This window comes from Diplotaxodon limnothrissa, linkage group LG14 (genome assembly GCF_057381915.1).
Source record: "Diplotaxodon limnothrissa isolate DT_005_m linkage group LG14, D_limnothrissa_male_GT1.1, whole genome shotgun sequence".
Classification (NCBI taxonomy): Eukaryota; Metazoa; Chordata; class Actinopteri; order Cichliformes; family Cichlidae; genus Diplotaxodon; species Diplotaxodon limnothrissa.
In genome coordinates this window covers 24,629,827-24,648,785 of record NC_140609.1, presented here as the reverse complement: position 1 = coordinate 24,648,785, position 18,959 = coordinate 24,629,827, and the positions used below count along the sequence as shown (strand labels likewise).

Sequence of the window (18,959 nt, the reverse complement as noted above, 5' to 3'; positions counted from 1 at the left end):
GCGGTTTAATGTAGCTCAAGTGGATATATTGAATGATTTATTGATTTTTAGACAGGCTATCAAGATGACTTCATAACCACATTGCAAATTCACCGAGGGAAAGGATTGGCTTACCGCTAGATGGCGCTGATGCACTAGACAGGTTTAAATCTGAATTTTAAAGACTTGTATTTACATGTTTTGTCAGTAGCTTTGAGTGTTGTTTTATACGAAATCAGCCCAACAGTTTTAGCAGTGTAGCATGACTACATGTTTTAAGACATCAGAAAAAAGTCAAGATACACCTAATAAAATCCCCTCTTCCCAGAATATTAGGTCAGATACTGAAACCTTTGCATTACTTCATCTGTTTATTATTTACACAAAGAGGGAGATACTGGCATAAGTGAACAGGAGACAGTACTACACGCATCACTTTCATCAACAAACTCACAGGTGGACAAGAAGGGAAGCAGTACATATTTCACTACCGTAATTTTAAAAAATAAAATAAAATACAAAACTTGAATATATGAAACCACCTTTGAGACCTGTGAATAGATATGGTTAAAATTAGTATGACCATGTCAAAGATTTAGGCTGAGCAAAAGGATGTGAGTAAAAGCTTTTTTTTTTTTTCCTAAGAGGAATTTAAAATTCAACTCATTTTATGCAATGCCAAAGGAATGTATGGAAATACTGTGAGCAGGAACTATTTGTGTTCACAATATTCAACACAGGCTACACTGTATGTACACACCATACAAAGCAATTTTTACATTACTGATTTATGTAAAATATACCTTCTGTATCTAGGGATAGTTTTAAGTGTTCTTAAGAGTAACCAACCAGCACCATTTGATGTAACGAGCTGCATTAAATGACAAAGATTATTTCAAAAGCAACCGAAATCATCACAACATACCACTGTGCAACCATTGGATGTAACATGACCTATACTATTGACCACCATCAGCCATGAGGACGTCTGGACAGCACAGGTTGCCATAACAAACTGTCAGAACGACACTCGTTCTAAGCACACTCCATTCAATTGAACTAGCTGTGCTGGGTCAACTGGTCTGAAGAGGTTTCCGTAGTTTGCCTATACTCCAATCCAGATATAAATTGCGCAGCAGCCATGATGAATATCCTAAAACTTCCAAGACCTGCTTAACATTACTTATAGAAAAGGCTGCGAGGCTATTATAACTTCTCAATGCACAGGGGTCATTATAGGCAGTCTCTATGGTGCTTGTTAGTCACAGTAGTGCCATTAAATACATGTTTAGGTTAATGAGAGGAGGGCAGAAGAGAGCAGTGTGACACTTGTTTCCACACTGCACAGAGATAGATGCAATTACTTTGTGGTTACTACAGGAATAATTCATTTCTGTGGCCACTGGCTTGTGGAAGAAGAAAAACAGAATACAGCTGAGTGTAACTAAGGCAGTATATGTAATTTTAACTTGTTGAAATGTGCTGTATAGCCTTCAAAACATCCTCACCAGTAAGACGGGTGCAGAATATTGCAACATATAGACTTGTGACAAAAGATTAATTGGACTCATATCCATATTTAAACAATATTAATCTTCTTTACTAAACACCCCCTCCCCCCTTTCCCTTGAAGTCCCGGTAAATGTTGGCTGTGCAGAGACAGGAACATGACAAATGTCCATTTCAGACTGATACAAAAAAAATGAGCAAGATGTTTTGGGTGCCAGGGCAGCAGATTAGTATCCAGGTAAGATAGATGGTTATAGACTTTTTTTTTCTTCTTCTTCTTTTTTACTCGAGTGATTGGAGCATGAGGAGCTGCTTGAGGACCTTTGTCTGACTGGTCTCCCTGATCTCCCCCGCCAGGAACATCTCATCCACCACCGTGTACACCTTAAAACACAATTCAGAGGACAGAGCCCAACACTGTGATGAAACTGAGGATATTAAGATGATTCAAAACAGAGTACAAATATCACAAAGTAGTCATCCAGCCTGCTATTTGTCATCATTGTGTAAAAATAACCAGAGTGACAAAGAAATTAACCTGACAAGATGAGTCACTCTTCTTTCCATCACCTGCTTTTCTCAGGTGTGTTGTAGTTTGTGAAAGAGGTTGTAGTTGTCAACAGCTGATTTACCTTATTTGTTGGTTTCTGGCCATGTCATACATGAGCGGTGTTAGAGTAAAGCATGTGGGCGGATGTTCACATGCTTTTTAGGTAATTAGCAATTAACACTAGCGGCAGGTGGGTCAAGGGAGTTTAAGCATTTATGAAAAGAAAAAAGAATCCACCCCCACTAAAGTATTTAAGATCAAAAAGAAAAAAAAACCTGTGATTATTATATCAGTTACCATGGCACTATACTAAAAAAAGCACTTTCAGAGCTCTCTTTTGTCCTCCTCTGTTCAAGTTCTTTTTAATTGGATATCAAGACTCTTAAAAACAAAGGGGAAGAATTCACTTCTCAATATGCTTACCTTGTAGAAGTTGAACACAAGGTCCAGCTCACACACATTGTGGAAATACTCATTCAGCACCTTCCAAGAAGCAAAGGAGCAATTGAAAATACAGACTTTCAATTCAATCAGATAAGAATCCAAACAGACTACTTTAGTAAGACAGACACACACACACACACACACACACACACCTACCTACCTTAATGTGATGCACTAGTGCAGAAATTATGTGATGCTGTAGCAGCAGCAGAATCCACTTGAAAACCATGTAATACACTTATATCTACTACATCTAAAATGTGGCCATTTAAAATTAATGTGAGTCTGGCCTCATCTCGTTTCCACAGGAGATCATTTCGAGCAGTGATACGGTTTCATTTACAAAGCCAGAATTACTGACCCCTTGTATTTGCTACAATGAATGTTAAAACCAGCCTGTGAGCAAATCCTGCTGTGAGCTAATAGAAAGTGTGGCATGGTATCTTTTATGAGAATATTTTCACTGACTAAAATAATAATAATTTTTTTAAAAACCCTTCATTGGTGTTTAGATGGGGCTTTATGTAATAACAAGCTTGCCAGCTAGATATGGAACGCCAGGACTGCCATAATGAATTAATTAAATACACCATTAAATAATTAATTAAATGTGGCAATAATTAATTAAAATTGGAATTAATTAATTAAATAAATAGTTATGACACATGTAATTAATTAATTATTGACACATTTAATTAATTATTTATGTATTTCACATTTTAATTAATTATTGACACATTTAATTAATTAATTATTGACACATTTAATTAATTATTTATGTATTTCACATTTTAATTAATTATTGACACATTTCATTAATTATTGACACATTTAATTAATTATTTAATGATATATTTATTTATTTCATTTTGGCAGTCCTGACGCCTGGCTCTCATCATGAAATAATTTTATCTGTCAGCCTCACCCATCAAACTCAGGGGGCGGGGTTAACGCTGATCGAGTCAAAACCATTGCTTTGGCCTGGTGGCCATTGTTTCTAGCACACAACAACCGGCATGTGGAAGCTAACAGAACTGAGCTTTGAAAAACCCTGTTTGTGTGTTACCAAATACCGTTTTAATATTTTTTTAGCCGAGAATGTAGTGGTTTAATCTTCATGTGTCTGGTCGGTTTGTCAAGATACAGCCTCTTTGCAAAAGTGTTTCGATGATTTCGGAGATGTCTGCCCAGTCTCACGGCAAAGCGTGGGATAGACCCGCTCGCCTCGCAAGCAATCCCACCGACAAAGCGCAGGCCCCGGTACACAGCTGTAGTAACCCCCGCTGACTTCTTTTACTGAGGTTATATTTATCGATGTTTTATTTCCTGATGTTCTTATGTGTCCTACGTGTTTCAGTCGCCAATTCTGAATTATAACTAACATTAAAAACATGTTTAAGGAGGAGAGAGAGCAAATAAATCTGTTTAACATCTGATCTTTGGGTTTTTGTTCAGTAATCAGCGTGACCTGTGTATAAACACATAAAAGAGATAACGTTGGTGTTTCCGTCATGTAGTAACTGCTGGCTTTAACTGTACAAAGGTTGTTCGACACTATGAAACACATACAGACTTCATGATGTTCGGCTAATATTTTTATTGTGAATATTAATCATGCTGACCTCGCTCTGTACACCACGCAGCGAGGTCAGCATATCCACGATATCCTCAGCTCCATGAGTTAACACAAAGTTTCCCAGCTGACTATCTAACTGCCAACTATTCCAGAGACGTGAAAATATACAGCATAAAGAAAAGTGTAAGAGACTCAGCAGCAGATTAGAATAACAGTTATACATTTAATAAATCACCAAATGAATCCAAGAAACGAGCAAACCTGTTCCGACAATTTGAATTTGTATTCCCTCAGCTGCAGACTCGCTGCTGTTTAAATGTTTGAAAAGGAAGATTAGATATAAACAAACGTCAAACATAGACTCAGTCTGCCTTCACATTTGATATGAGGCCAGCACGTATAGTGGCCTCAGCAGGCTATTACTGAAATACACGTGCTATATCATAAACTATGATATAAACAGGGAGGTCCTATTAACATGTTTAGTTTTAAAGGACACCTTCCTGCCTTTAGTCTCATTCATGAGCAGTATTAGTTTTCTTCTAACATCCAGAAGTCTGCACAATGTGTTTCATAGTTTGTAACAAGCCTTTGACAGGTAAACATAACATGACCGAAAAAGAAAAAAAAAAGAAAAAAAAAAGAGAGAGAGTGTTGACATAAGAAGAGAAAATTCTCTCAATTATGGAGACAGACAAATGGTTCATTTATGTTTGATGTGTGTTTATTCCTCCCTAAATATCGTCGGTGAAGTTCGCCATGCATGTCAGATTTTCCTGCGCATTTTTATACCTCTGCCAACAGAGAGAGAAAAAAAAAATCACATTCTAACAGACAGCTGGTGCTTAGAATACAGTTGAATAACTATTAAAAAAACAGATGATATTTAGATGATAGTTCAGTCTAACACATGTGCCAGTGAACCATTAAACGTCTGTGAAACTATGCAGTTATGAAACGTAACTTTAACCTCAGCCAAACCGATTTGCTCAGTTGTAAATAAAACAGCGAAGTAAACGTGACCCGACAGACAGAACCTGAGTGAATGAAGTCCAGCGTTTAACCACTGAGAGCTAAAACTCAGCTGAGGTTTGAAAGCTGTGTGCCGGTGATTGGACATCAGCCGCTGATAAAGCTGTTCGCCTATAAAGTGCTCTGTAAGGAAACGAGCTCCAGCAGCTCTGCGCTCGGGGAAAACACTATATTTACTTATCTTGTGCAGAAAAATGCGCTGACATTGCGTTATATCGAGCACCGGCTGCCCAGTTAAACTGTGACTATCACCAGGTAACTAGGCGTGTTTCTTGAATTAGCAGCAGGTGTTAAACAGCTGACAGATGAGGAGGAGGATGCATGCAGGTAAACTGAGGGTCTGTTGAGCTGATCGCTGGTTTCGTGAGAAAAATGTCAGCTCGTTCTTTATGTTACAGAAGCACAGAGACACAAGACCAGGCGGAAAGAGACGATCGTTCGGTGAAAATGAGAATCTGCGAATGCAACATGTGGAACACGGAGAGTGGAATATGTAAACAAACCGGTTAACCCCTCGGTGCACTCTGCATGCTAACTGTTAGCAGAGCTAGTGAAATCTCTGAAAACATCTGAGCACTTTTGCAAACATGTTCTATGTTGACAACCTGACCAGACATACGTTGCGACATTCGCGGCTAAAACACTGTTAAAAGTGTAGCTGGTGACAGAAAAACGGGGTATTTTAAAACTACACCACCACCATTGCTGCCTGTGATTTGATCTGCATTCTGGAATAACTGGCTGCCCCAAGTCTACACAAGCAATCGATTTTCTAGGATCGACCTGTTTTGACTTACTTTGCACGGCAACCAATCAAATGTTAGAGAAGCTGCATGGGCAGCGTTAACCCCGCCCCCTGAGTTTGATGGGTGAGGCTGACAGATAAAATTATTTCATGACGAGAGCCAGGCGTCAGGACTGCCAAAATGAAATAAATAAATATATCATTAAATAATTAATTAAATGTGTCAATAATTAATTAATTACATGTGTCATAACTATTTATTTAATTAATTAATTCCAATTTTAATTAATTATTGCCACATTTAATTAATTATTTAATGGTGTATTTAATTAATTCATTATGGCAGTCCTGGCGTTCCATAGCTAGAAAGTAAGACAGCTCATTTTGAGAATACCGTAATGTGCATTCCTTCACAGTCAAACATTACATCAAATGACCTTCACTCCCGGGTGCTCTGGACAAAAAATGGTCTACTGTTTGTCTTAGCTAGTGGCAAACACTAGATTGTACTTTAAGCTCACAATTTCAATTGCTACCACATCATTTAAAGACTAAATGATTAGAAAAATAAAGAGATGTTAAACTAAGCTTTAGAGGAAAGCACACTCAAGCTGACTGATGTGTCCAGACAATCACCGTGATCTACCTATGCTCTCTAAATCACTGATTAAACTAAATGCTTGATAACAAAGGAGTTCAACCATTTTAAAAATAACTATCTCATATCAACTGTTGATTAAAGTCCATGAAGGCAGCATAACTTGTCTCGAACCTGATGCGCCACTGAAGACTAGATGGGTAAAGTTAGTTCTGTATCTGTTTAGGTGTTTTAGGTTCAGAGTTGCTCAAAATGAAACCAGCGACATTGAATTTTGGAGGGAATTCTGACAGCAGTTTGAGGGCATTCATTAGTTATGGCTAGTGGTGCAACAGATCACTATTGATCCGTAATCCGAACCGGTCCCCACTCCACAGTTCGGCACACACATGATCCGAAGGTTCGAAAAAGAAGAAAAAAAAGTATGTGTGTGGTGCGCGTGGTCAGTCTGTCAAGCCGTAGTTATGGCCAGCGCTAGCGGTCCAAGTGGAGGAGCAGAGGAGTGACAAGATTGTTCCAAGCATTTATGAGCAGAAAAAGTCTAAAGTTATGCCCTTGTGTTTATAGCAGGTAGGTCTTTTCTTGAGATGGCATGTGGTATTTAGTTATGTCTCTGTGTGAACATGCCTTTTTTAAGCCTAACGATAAGGTGAATGTTTTGTGCTGTGACCTTTAGTGTTTTGGAGAAGTTGGTCAGTTTCATTTGGATCACTTGCAATTGTTGTTGGCCAGGTAATAATGGTAACTGTGGTGTTAAGCAACAATTGTTGCTGTGATCAACGTGGGGAGTGATACTGAATTTTGTGGCTATAGTAACCTTCTGTGGTATAGAACCACTTGGTATGTGACTATTTATGTTGTGGGGACAACAGATCACTTCTGGTTGAGATTAGGGCTGCCACGATTAGTCGACTAGTCACGATTACGTCGACTATCAAGATCGTCGACGACTAATTTAATAGTCGACGCGTCGTTTGAAGCTTTGTAAGATCCCAAAAGACGCAGGAATAAGTAGTAGGATTTAAGAGTGTAATAACGGACTGAAACAGAAGATGGCAGCACTGCATGTACAAGGATGCCAGCTGCCGTTAAACCCCGAAGAAGAAGAAGCTGTGTCCCAGAATTCATAGCGCGGCCCAGCTCAGTTTCCAACAATGGCGGCAGCTAGTTAGTTTTAATGTTACTCTTATTATTCTTTCTGGGTCACAAAATAAACGTTTAACATATTTTCAGGCGAGAATGTAGCTGTGTAAACCTCAAATATCTGCTCAGTTTATCAGGACACCACATATTTTCAAAAGCGCTCTGACGTTTTCAGAGACATCTGTTACCCACTAGCTCGATAGCTAGGCGGGGGCTAGGCTCACTAGAGCCGTGAGAACACCGGACTCCTGGCAAATTGTTTTCAAACCCACCGCTGTCTTTCGCTACTCAGGTTAAACATGATATATAAGTCACTTAGATAACTTAACAATGTTATTGTTTGGCTTTTTTTTAGTATTTTATTTGTTCCTGAGTAAATCGGTTTGGCTGAGATTAAAGTTATAGTTTTTACACAGCTAAATAAACATCAAGCAGACAGCTGATTATCAGAAGTGTGAGATGCTCGAGAATATACTCTGGTGTCCTGTTATATTTTAGATAGCAAGGAGTTTATTAAACTTCACCGAAACAATCTGCAAATTTCATTAAAATTTAATAAACTATCATCTTGTCTTTATTTTTAGTTAGCACAGACCTTAAACACTTAAAGCTGTAAGCTAATGATAGTTATATTAGAGCAGATGCTGCTGGTGCAATAAGCTGTAGTTTTACGTCTAATGGATGATGATCTGATTAGTCGACTAATCGCAAAAATAATCTGTGACTAGTCGACTATCCAAATAATCGTTTGTGGCAGCCCTAGTTGAGATTATTAGTTACTACTATTGGTTTCAGTTGCAAACATTTCTGAGTAATCATTTTGGTTTGCGGGTGTTATACTCCAATTTGGGTTGATCGCATGTTACTATCGTGTATGCAGTGTAGCAATTTGTGTGATCTTCATAACGATTAAATCCATTTAAATTATTTTAAAAGGACTAAGTTTTTCTGTGTAGTGGTCAGACAGTAGTTTTCTTAATATGGGAGTGGCTGCAGCTCAGGAGGTAGAGCAAGTCCTCTACTGATCGGAAGGTTGGTGACTGGTTTGATCCCTGGCTCCTCCAGTATGCATGCCAAATCCACCCCAAGTTGCTCTCCCATGCAGCCAACCGGAGTATAAATGTGTGTGATTGGTAGATGGAAAGGACTTACGCACAGAAGAAAGTGCTTGTGTGAATGGGTGAATGAGGCATCTATACAGCGCTTTGAGTGTTCTGGGAGATTTTTGCTGGCTTAATCTTCTTTCCAGGGTTGATTTAGCTTGATTGGAATAAGTATGCCACCGTTGCAAGGCACACATATTGTCCTGCTTTCCCTATTTGTATTTCAGATCTAGGATATCAAGAACCAGAAGACTCCAGAGAGGTCTTTTCTTTATTTGGGGATCTTGGAAGAACCTTTTTGAGTAGGGGAGGTGGTACACCCATCTGAAACCTCTACTTGTCTTGCAGTGACAGAGATTGGATAAAGCCATGCCTGAGGTTGGCTTAGGAGGATGGCACTTCTTGTGTTTATGCTCTCTGGCCTTTCATTTTTTGCTGAAATTTTAAGTACTTTAAAATAAAATCGGTGTTTTTAGAAACTCTGGGATCAGCCTTCATGCTGTGACTTTTGAGCCAGGTCATAAAATAGTGCAATACTGCCTTTTGGCACTGCAGTGTATCTATGTGGCAAGGCGTTATCAAATCTATCAATATTTTAACGATAACATTTTTTTCCAGCATGGTATAACACTAACACTAGTCAAAAATGATACACCCAAGACTGTAAAATGAATGTGACGTAAACATAGCTTTAATAGGTTCTGGAATTTGTACTGAAATACAGCGTCATGCTAAAAGTTTAAACTATAGATACAAGCTGTGGTATGAGTTTCGGCTAAGTCAGATTTATAGAAAACAATCTGACTTCACTAAAAACTATGAATAAGTTAGACTTTTAAAAATGCAGAAATTCAGGTAGCACTTTATTCTGAATTTAAAGCATCCTTTATACCTGAGTTATTTGAAATCCAGAATGGCTTTCACATTTGGGAAACAATATTATAATAATGTAAAAACTAAATGATGTGCTCTTCAGAAGCAACAGATAAAAAAAGAAAACATATCATCTTTTAAAATTGGACTTATGTATGCCATGGAAGAAAGGGTTTATATCTGCATAACTACATTTGATATTTAAATTTGAATTTCACAGGTTGAATTATTTTATAGATACTTGCTTACTGGGAATATGCTTCAAAAATAGGGCATTCTATAGTATAATGTTGTAGTTCTATAGTCTTATGCAGATTTTATCAGCAGGAAGTCAGATCACAGCATAGTGGATCTCTGCTACCAATTCAGTTTTTACAATTGTCCTCTATTATGTGGAAGGTAAATACTTGAATAACAGCATCATTATGTGGGCAGAGGAAATATATCAAAATAAAGATATTTTTGAAAATAAATGGCAGAATTTAATTGCTGAATATGGGATGCTTTGAGCCAGGGTGAAAACTGAGAATACCAGTGGAGACTAATGAAAGAAGCAAGAGGGGATTTTGTTTTTCTTCCTGTTCTCTGTGTTATGTAAAGATTAAAAAATAATATTGAAATATATGTGCATTTAGCTATAAATGTATATAGGCTGGTAAATAATACGTGGATTCTGTTTAGCTGTACATAATAATGCTTAACTAATTTATATTCTTTTCCTCCGCTTCTTTGTAATCCAGTTTATATTTTTTTTTACTTTTTCACTTCCACTGTATATACTTCAACTTTAACTACTAAAGACCTTTACTACATGTAATTTTACTGCAATCCTTACAACCCAGAGAAGTTCTAAAGGAGCTCCAAGCCAGTGAAGGATGATAGCCTCTGAACAAAATCATTGAGAGACATTCTTGAAAACCATCAGACCATGACAACTAAATTATCATAGCTCACTTACTAGGTCTATATATTGCGCGTTTCATTTACCTCTACAAAGTTGTGGATTCCCTCGAGGTACGCCAAGTTATTATCAGTCACGTCCACACAAATACAGAAGTACAGACCAGCATAACGTCTGTAAATGATCTTGAAGTTCCTGAACTGTGAGAACAACAGAAAAATCCTCTTAAGAGCTTAATCTCGCATATTATGACAACAGCAGCAGATTTACCAGGGCTGAAGCTCCCACGGTACGGTAAAACACACCCAGTATGCATACATTCATGCTGATTTTTTTTTTTAACAGCATTAAAAACCTGATCCACTAAAGGGGTTCTCTTTTCATGTGATGTTGTATTCCACTAGAATTTCATTCAGTTAACATAGAAAAAAAAACATGTTAAGAGATAATGCCTGCAATATCTATGTAGTGAAGGAGCTGGGCCAGCTGTGTCATTATACAGGATTAGAGAAAAGAGGTTGTTGTTCTAGCACGTCAAAGAATTGTTTGAAAAAAGAAAATGTGGGTACATGCGGCACTGCCTAATCCCATACCTCCACAAAGTTGGTGTGCTTGGCATCTCTGACAGTAACGACAGCATGCACTTCTTCAATCAACTTCTGTTTCTCATCATCATCAAACTGCATGTACCATTTGGCCAGTCGTGTCTTTCCCGCTCGGTTCTGGATGAGGATAAAGCGGATCTGTAAGAAACAAGACAAAAAAATAAATAAATGAGGCATTCTTTACTTGTCCTTAACATCCAATATTAAGCAGTTTGACACTGACAGAATTATGAAACTCCCAGAAATGACTCATTAGCAACACACAATATAATCTTACTTTGCCTATTAGTAGCTGTCGTACATAATATAACTTTGGAGATACTTACCATTTAGGTATCCAACTATTTTAATATGTAAGATATATTACAAGTAACTGTAGCTACCCTTAGCTTATCTACAGCTTATCGACAGTTAAACATAGTGTTAGCTAAACCACACCCATTCATTTTGACAGCATCGTTTTCGGAGAACTCGGCAAAATAAAATCGATCTATTTCAGTAAACTGATAGTTGTTTGGTAAAACATCTTGATTTAAAATTGTTGGCGTCCCAGTTAGCTTATCGTTTTCTACTCACTGAATGGAATAGCCGATCTGGCGAACTCTAAGATGCTAGCAACCAAACGACAAATGCTACTGACATGAGAAGAAAATACAACATAGTTCGTTTGAGACATATTTACCATTTTCGCCTCCCAAATATAAACCTTAGAGACTCCAAAGCAGCAGGTTCCCAAGTAAGTGTGCAATAATTTTCACATTAATACATCGATATTTTATGACCGCTCGTCCGCTATCTTCTCCAAGCTAATAGGAAGTGGCAAAACTATGGCTGCGTCACGTTGCATGATGGGATTGTAGTTTTTCCTGTCACATTTAGAAGCAATGGATTTTAATATAGAACTACAACAACCAACATCCCTGTGTGGCGTCTCGTATTGAGTCGTGCAGTGGATCACATGAGAAGCAAAGAGCCCATCTCTTTAAATATTTTTGTAGTTTTTCGTGTTTGTTTCAGGTTTTATTCTTTTCTGAAAGAACTACCGGAAGCACTTCCTGTCGAATAATTTCACAAGTATTGCATTTCACTTGTTATCTATTTTTTATAGTATCCTAATACTATAAAATTGATTTTTAAAAATATGTCACTGTTCTCTTGGGCAATTTCCTGTCAGTTCTTAGACTGGTTAACACTTCTTCTTTTGGCTGCTCCCTTTAAGGGTCGCCATAGTGAATCGTTTACCTTCATCTCCTATCTCCCCTTGCCTAGCATACTCCTCTGTCACACCAGTCCTCTGTATGTCCTCCATCACTACATCCATTAACCTTCTCGAAGATCTTCCTGTTGTCTGCCTACCTGGCAGCTTCATATTTAATATCCTTTCTCGAATATATCACCTATCCCTCCGCCTCACATGTCCAAAACATCACACCCTTGGCTCTCTAACTTTATTTCAAAAGCACTTCACCCGAGCTGTCCCTCTGATATACTGATTTCCTATCCTATCCCTCCTGGTCCCACTCCCAATGAAAATCTGAGGATGTTCAACTCTGACTCCTGTCTTTTTGTAAGGGCCACCATCTCTAAACCATACATCTATATCTTCCCTTTCACTCTTGCCGCTATCCATCTGTGACAAATCACCCCTGACACTCGTCTTCACCCACTCCACCCTGCCTGCACTCTATTCTTCTTCTCTATTGTGCACTGTCTGTCACCTTCACTGTTAAATCGGTCTCCGTCTCATTCACACATGTCTATTCTGTCAGGCTTCTATTGACTTTCATTCCTCTTCTCTACCGAGGATACCTCCACTTCTCCAGGCTCTCTTCCACGTGCTGCCTGATCTCACTACAGATCACATCATCATAGCCCAAAGAGACTTTTGTCTGCTCTATTTGTTTATACACATGGTGAAAATTGCTCACATACAGACTTACTAAATGTAAAAAAGTCCCCAAACGTGATAGTGTATTTGTCACATACACAGTTAATCAAACTGTTTTATTTATATCCACTTAATTATATTAGATTATTGCGTATAATTAGCATAAAGACATATGAACAAAAAGGAAGATTTGTAGAATACAAAAGATTTATACCCAAACTCATTACAGGCTGAAAAGTAGCAATAGCCTATATAACTTATTTGCACCCTCTTGAGATTACATTATTTTTGGAGGTTGTTTTCTGCAGAGTCAGAGTTTGTTTACTGGTCTGCCTGGGCAGCCAATTCACCGCAGAACGTTGCCCAGACAGCTTGGACAGCTTGCCTCTGTTCTGGGTGTTTAGGGAGTCAGAGGTGGGGGGGATGGGGGACTGTGATTGTCAGGGATTGCACAACTGTGAGTGGAGGAATGCGCTGCCCTTGGGACTGAGACATATTTTAGCTGCAGATACAACGAGGACTGAAAGTGGGATGGAAAAAATAATAATAAAATGAAAGAGGAAACCAACCAGTGATTAAACAAAAAGTGCAGTGTTTTTCTTCTGTATAATGCTTGCAGCTGTGTTTTGATTCTGTCGCGTATTTTAGAGTAAAATAAAAATAAAATTTGCCATGGTGGTTATATAAGAATTATACGCATAAGCAGCACTGCATAGCAATGTTTTGTGATAGTCGCAAGACCTTGGCCTGTTTTAAAAACAAGTGGAGGTAGGCGAAAGGGATGTAAAACAGAGGCACATTATTCAACACACACTTTGACCCCAGCTAATCTTGGTCCGTGTGATTGGGGTCATGCAAATATTGCTGAGAACCTAGTGAGTAATGCAATTGGACAGAAGCGTGTGGACTTACTCAAACACAGGACAGTGCACCTTGAACCCTGTTTGACTGTGTATTTAATGATGGGTCACAATTCAAGCTTGTCAGGACACACATAGTGCACATTATGTACTTCAATTTAATAACTTATGTAAGAACAACATAATTTCTTTCCTATTTTTTTTTATTACAAATGATTTTCTGCTATGTTTTGATTCTGCTATCCAACACTCCAGGAGGTTGAATACAGTAATAACCTTTAAACACGATGCCTCTATTGTTTACGAAGGTTTAGTCTTAAATATCCCCTAAAGTGCCAAATTCCAGTTCAAAACAATAAATTGAGTTCTACGGCCACACAAACTATTTGTTTTCATATCACACAGAGTTTAGATTACCAGATCGGAATTGCATGTTCTTGAGAGTTCAAGGAAGGACTAACAGGGGGAGAGAGAAAGAATTTCAAGAGAGGGTCTCACTGCTAGACACTAAACATCTGTTTGAGCTCTTAGTACAGGCTGTTGTCTTGTACAACACTGCAGATATTTCTCCAATGTATCTCAACTCTCTGCCTTAATTTTTAAAATGGCTTTAATCAAAGTAGAAAACACTTCACAATAACTCTTGACAAGCACATAACTCAGCGAACAACACTTATAATTAGGACTAACCTTTAAGATGATTATTTTTTCTCAGGAAAGGCATTAAACATTTCCTCTCTCTGCTGTTCAATAACAGTTTAGGTGGGAGTCCTTGGATGAATGCACAACAAATCTTTCACAAATGATTCAGCCATTAACTATTTAAAACTATTAAGCAACAGTTCTGTGCAAAAGCCCTCAGCCAATGATCAATGCTAAGTGAACCACCTAGTATTGACCTATGAATGATTCAACCATAAAAAAGGAACCTAACTCAAAAGATGAACCACACCTGGTTTTCTACACATAACAGATATCAGAAAAATTAGAGACTAATTAAATTTGTTTCTTTAGACACTTTTGTTACTAGCAGTCTGTCACAATCAAATCATTTTGTAATTAGTTCCTCTCTTCTTAAGGTGGCTGTCAAGAAGCCATTCCTAAGGAAAGGGAACAAGAAGAAAAGATCAGTGGCAACAGGAGTGACGAATCCACATTTGAAGTTTTTCTCAGTTGAAATCATCATCATCAGTGTGTGTAGAGGAGATCAGGGCAGGGGTAAAACAGGGAGTGTCTAGAGTATCAGCAAAACATGGTAGAGTGTTTGTCATGGTTTGGGTCTGCAGTTCAGCAGCAGTGGTGTGAGGGATCTGATGGGAACTGATGAAATCCTGAATACAAAAATATAGAGTCAAACCTCAAACACACTTCCAGCGCAGTCAAAGGATACCTAAATTTAAAAAACACATATGGGAACTCTACTGACGTCACTCATTAGAATAGTACAAACTTTGTTTTTGCCTTATATACTGTACTTATATATACTTATATACTGTATTTCCACATATCCTTACAGATGTTTCAATAAATCGCTGAACCTATTTCCATTTTCCTGGCAAAATATAAAGAAACGAATGGGTTATTCAAGACCTTTGCACAGTGTTGTATAACTAATGCTTGAATCTGTCCAGGGAAATGGTGGTCAGTTTTGCAAGGAAGTGGTATGGGAGCCGTGGGGCCATGAACGCAGATGGGCCAAAATAAAATAAATTAATCACAGTCATGATAATATAAACACATTTCCTTTTTATGCGTAGAAAAAATAAATAACCGTTTCATGTTTAACAGTAATCCAAAATGAGACATTAAAGACATTAACCCCACTTTGATACAACTCACAAATAAGTCCATGTTGGACAACGGAGCTAGTTTGCTGTTCTTCAATTTAAAATAAAAGAAAGGGCTATAAAGAAATGAAACTAGAAAGTAACAGAAATGGTTAAAGTAACTAGAAGTAGCTGGTTGCTAGCTAAAGCATAGTCACCCTTTGTGTGCGTGTGTTTTTTGTTGTTTCGAATATCTCTTTAATGTATTCAGCATGTTATACGTCAACTATTTTTTTTAGTTTAAATATACACACGTATGGAAGAGTATTATGATGGTTCATTTCAAATAAATTCACTGTTGGTCTCGGCTTACTAGTCACCATTAGCTACGCCTTAATAGTGTGGCGGTGAGCAGCGTATCATAAACAGTCTGCGTTTGTTGTAATTGTGTATATTTACCGCTGGGCGAGAGTGTCTCTCTGTGAAGAGCACGCCGCCATTACTGGGAAGCTGGGGAAAAAAATAGACTTAAACACAACGTCACACATTTATCCTGCAAGGGGCTTAACATCAGAAAGGGGAAAAACACACACACACACAAGGCTTTCGTACGAACTGTTGTACTCTTCCAACAGCGGCGCTTTTTCTGTAAATGAAGGCTGATCCTTGCGGTCGCGTTTCCTGTGGACTCTTTTTTTTTTTATAAATTTTTGACACAACAAAGGAAATAATAATTGGTCAAAACAACGTGGTGGTGAACCAAGAAGGGAAAACACACCGAAACAGCGCTTTCCAACGCCGGCCCCCCTTTTCTCCTCCTCGCAAGACGTTTCCAGCCGTGGTGAAAAAAACTGAAGTTGAGCAGGATTTTTTTTCCCTGCCCTTTTCCTTACTAGAATTTACTTGTATTTTTTTTCCAGACTGAGAAAAGACAAACCATCTATGTATCTCGTGTCTGAAAACTTCAGACTGATGTAAGTGAACACCCTATGTGGGAAGCAATGGACAGACAGCCTGTTTACTGAAAAGGCGGAAAATAATCGATGTGAGAGCTTGTAGGGAGTGTTTTTGTCTGGTTTTTAAAGTATTTCCCCGGCTGCGGGTCGCAGAGGAGCACGGAGAGGAAGAAAGGAGCGGACAAGAGCAGGACAGAAACGGGAATGATATGGTAGGTAGACTGTAGCTTTTCGGCCACGATTGTGTGTGTGAGTCAGTGTGAATAAGCAGTTTTTAGACCTAACTAGTATTGGCAAAAGGCATTTTAAGGCGTTCACCTGATTTTACTTCTCCTAACATTGCAGCTTGGGTTGCAGTGAAGTGCTGCGAGTAACAAGAAACTGGGAGTTAACCCCAGTCCCCCTCCCCTCCACGGGGGCTGGCTTGATTTGAAGCCCGTTAATAGTAATCATAATGACTGCGTGATGATACGAGTGTGTATTAAAATAAAAGGCGTTCTTATGCAGGTTAGGGGTTAACGTGTGCTTGTTTAAATGGGACGTTTATATAGGAGAAAGGGACTGAGGGGGGTGGGGGTCTTAAAAATGGATCCTGTCCAAACCTTACAATTGTTTGGACAACAACACCTGGAATGCATTGGTCTGTCAGACCTGGAGAAACTCCAGGCTATGTCTGAACGTAAGGGGCAAACAGGACTTGAAATCGGGTTAGAGCAGATAGGATGTTTGGGAGAGGCTGAAGATTGTTAAACAGTTGTGTCACAGCATGTTTGCATGTTCAGTTTATTTCTTACTATGCTCTGCTTTAAAAAAATAGACTTTTAATGTTTTAAAAAGCTTTGTTTATTGTAATTTCGTACATTTAAGTCGTGTTTAAGGTCTTAATATACCACGTTTTCTTCATGAAAATATATTTTAACCTTTATTGAATGTATCATTAACTTTGTAAATGCCAAAGCTGCACAGGGCTGGCTACTTGATATAGCTGGCTAATGCCTGAGGGTACCTGTACTAACTTCCTCATTTCCTTTACCCAACCTGTAACACAAAAGGCTGTGTTCTTCCTAGAAAATATTTAAAACCTTTCAAGTTATTTCTCAGGTGAGGATATTTATGTTGGCTCACTGAATGTGGAATGTCCACTCCTTTGTCCTTTAAGTTCTAGGCTGGTTAGGGTGACCTAATGGAGACAGTTAACATTATTAATCTATTTTTATGCCAGGACTAGTCACCAGTGTGTCACAGCCTAATCCTGCAGCAAAGTGGTCACTGCCCTGGAAGCCACCCCCTTTTCTTTCTTTCTTTCTTTCTGTTTTTTTTTTTTTTTTTTTTGGGGGGGGGGGGAGTCCTTCCACTGGACTTTAGTGCTTTTAATTCAAAGAGTGATCCTTCTATATTAAAGACTGACAATGGCTGATTTTAAAGCATGAGATCTCTGTGTAGCTTTATGACGTTGCCTTAAAACAGAGTATCCATTGGTTTGGTCTGTGCTGCTGTGTCATTGCCAGTTAAAGGAGACATTTTAAAACAGGAACCTTGATAATGGGTATGTGCCTTTGGTATCGTGCATCCTTTTCAAGCAAGTAGGTTGAAGCACACATTTACTGGCTGTGCTTGAATATGTGCTTTTTGATGAGTTTTCCTCCCTTTGATCTTAATCAGCCTTGTCAGGAAGACCATACTAAGGAGGAAATGCACACAGACTCGTATGCAAAGTTTTCTTGGTAAGACGGTCTCTTTGCGCTCAGGTAAATGCATTAGCAGCTGTCAGCACTTCTGTTCTGTGCTTGATTGGGCCCTTTGCAGTGCAGTCACACCTCTCCAGGAAGCATCTTCTTCCCCTAATAGCTGTGCCATTTGCCCAGGCAGCAGGCTAGCTACCAGCATACCCACTCACCCCTGTCAGTCTGTCTCTGGGATCATGTTGTGAGTCCTGGGCTTGAACATGTTCCCGAGATTAGAGGAGAACAGGCTTTGTTTGTCAGCATGTAGGCCAGAGATGAGAATGCATCCTTTGATGAGGACACTGTTCTGTCCCATATTATGTGAACAGATAAATCCAGGGTTTTTCATGCTTTGTAATAGAAGCAGCATAGGAACACTTACTCCTTACAGCAAATCTAAGATGTCAGCTCACTTGTTTTCTCAACAGTGGACCAGGGGGGGAAAAAAACGAGGAAAGGTAATTAGAAATTACCTGAGCCCTGTAGTGTGAAACATTACTTAATTCACTAAGCTAAGTAGTGATTAGTTTATTTCAATAGGGCGAAAGTGTCTCGGGCTTGTAGCACAGCACGGGCCGCTTTGCAGTGTCGACCCAGACTCTTAGATTTCTACTGTGCTGGCTGAATTAAATGGTGGACTTGCACCTGCTCCAGTTTTACTGCTTGCATACCTGTCAGAGTGAAGTTACTCCACCTGCCAAGCATGG

At 38.7% G+C, this 18,959-nt stretch overlaps 2 protein-coding genes across 3 annotated transcripts in view; one reads left to right on the top strand and one right to left on the bottom strand.

The window, feature by feature from the left end:
* Positions 1–340: 340 nt before the first annotated feature.
* Positions 341–14,575, bottom strand: ap2s1 (adaptor related protein complex 2 subunit sigma 1). Of its 2 annotated transcripts, none has more exons than XM_085370650.1 (5): positions 14,497–14,575; positions 11,047–11,196; positions 10,540–10,653; positions 2,462–2,521; positions 341–1,872 (listed from the first exon to the last, which is right to left on the bottom strand). In XM_085370650.1, exons 2-5 carry the CDS (start codon positions 11,137–11,139, stop codon positions 1,771–1,773), a joined length of 369 nt encoding a protein of 122 aa, XP_085226776.1. In that variant the 5' UTR covers positions 11,140–11,196; positions 14,497–14,575; the 3' UTR covers positions 341–1,770. The 2 variants fall into 2 exon arrangements, with proteins under 2 accessions (XP_085226776.1, XP_085226775.1); XM_085370649.1 differs by lacking the exon at positions 14,497–14,575 and adding an exon at positions 11,741–11,859.
* Positions 14,576–16,051: 1,476 nt separating this feature from the next.
* arhgap35a (Rho GTPase activating protein 35a) overlaps positions 16,052–18,959 on the top strand; it is a 60,718-nt gene continuing 57,810 nt past the window's right edge. The window contains exon 1 of the mRNA XM_085370279.1: positions 16,052–16,740. The gene's annotated coding sequence lies outside the window, so the exon portion shown is untranslated. The remainder of the gene's footprint in view (positions 16,741–18,959) is intronic.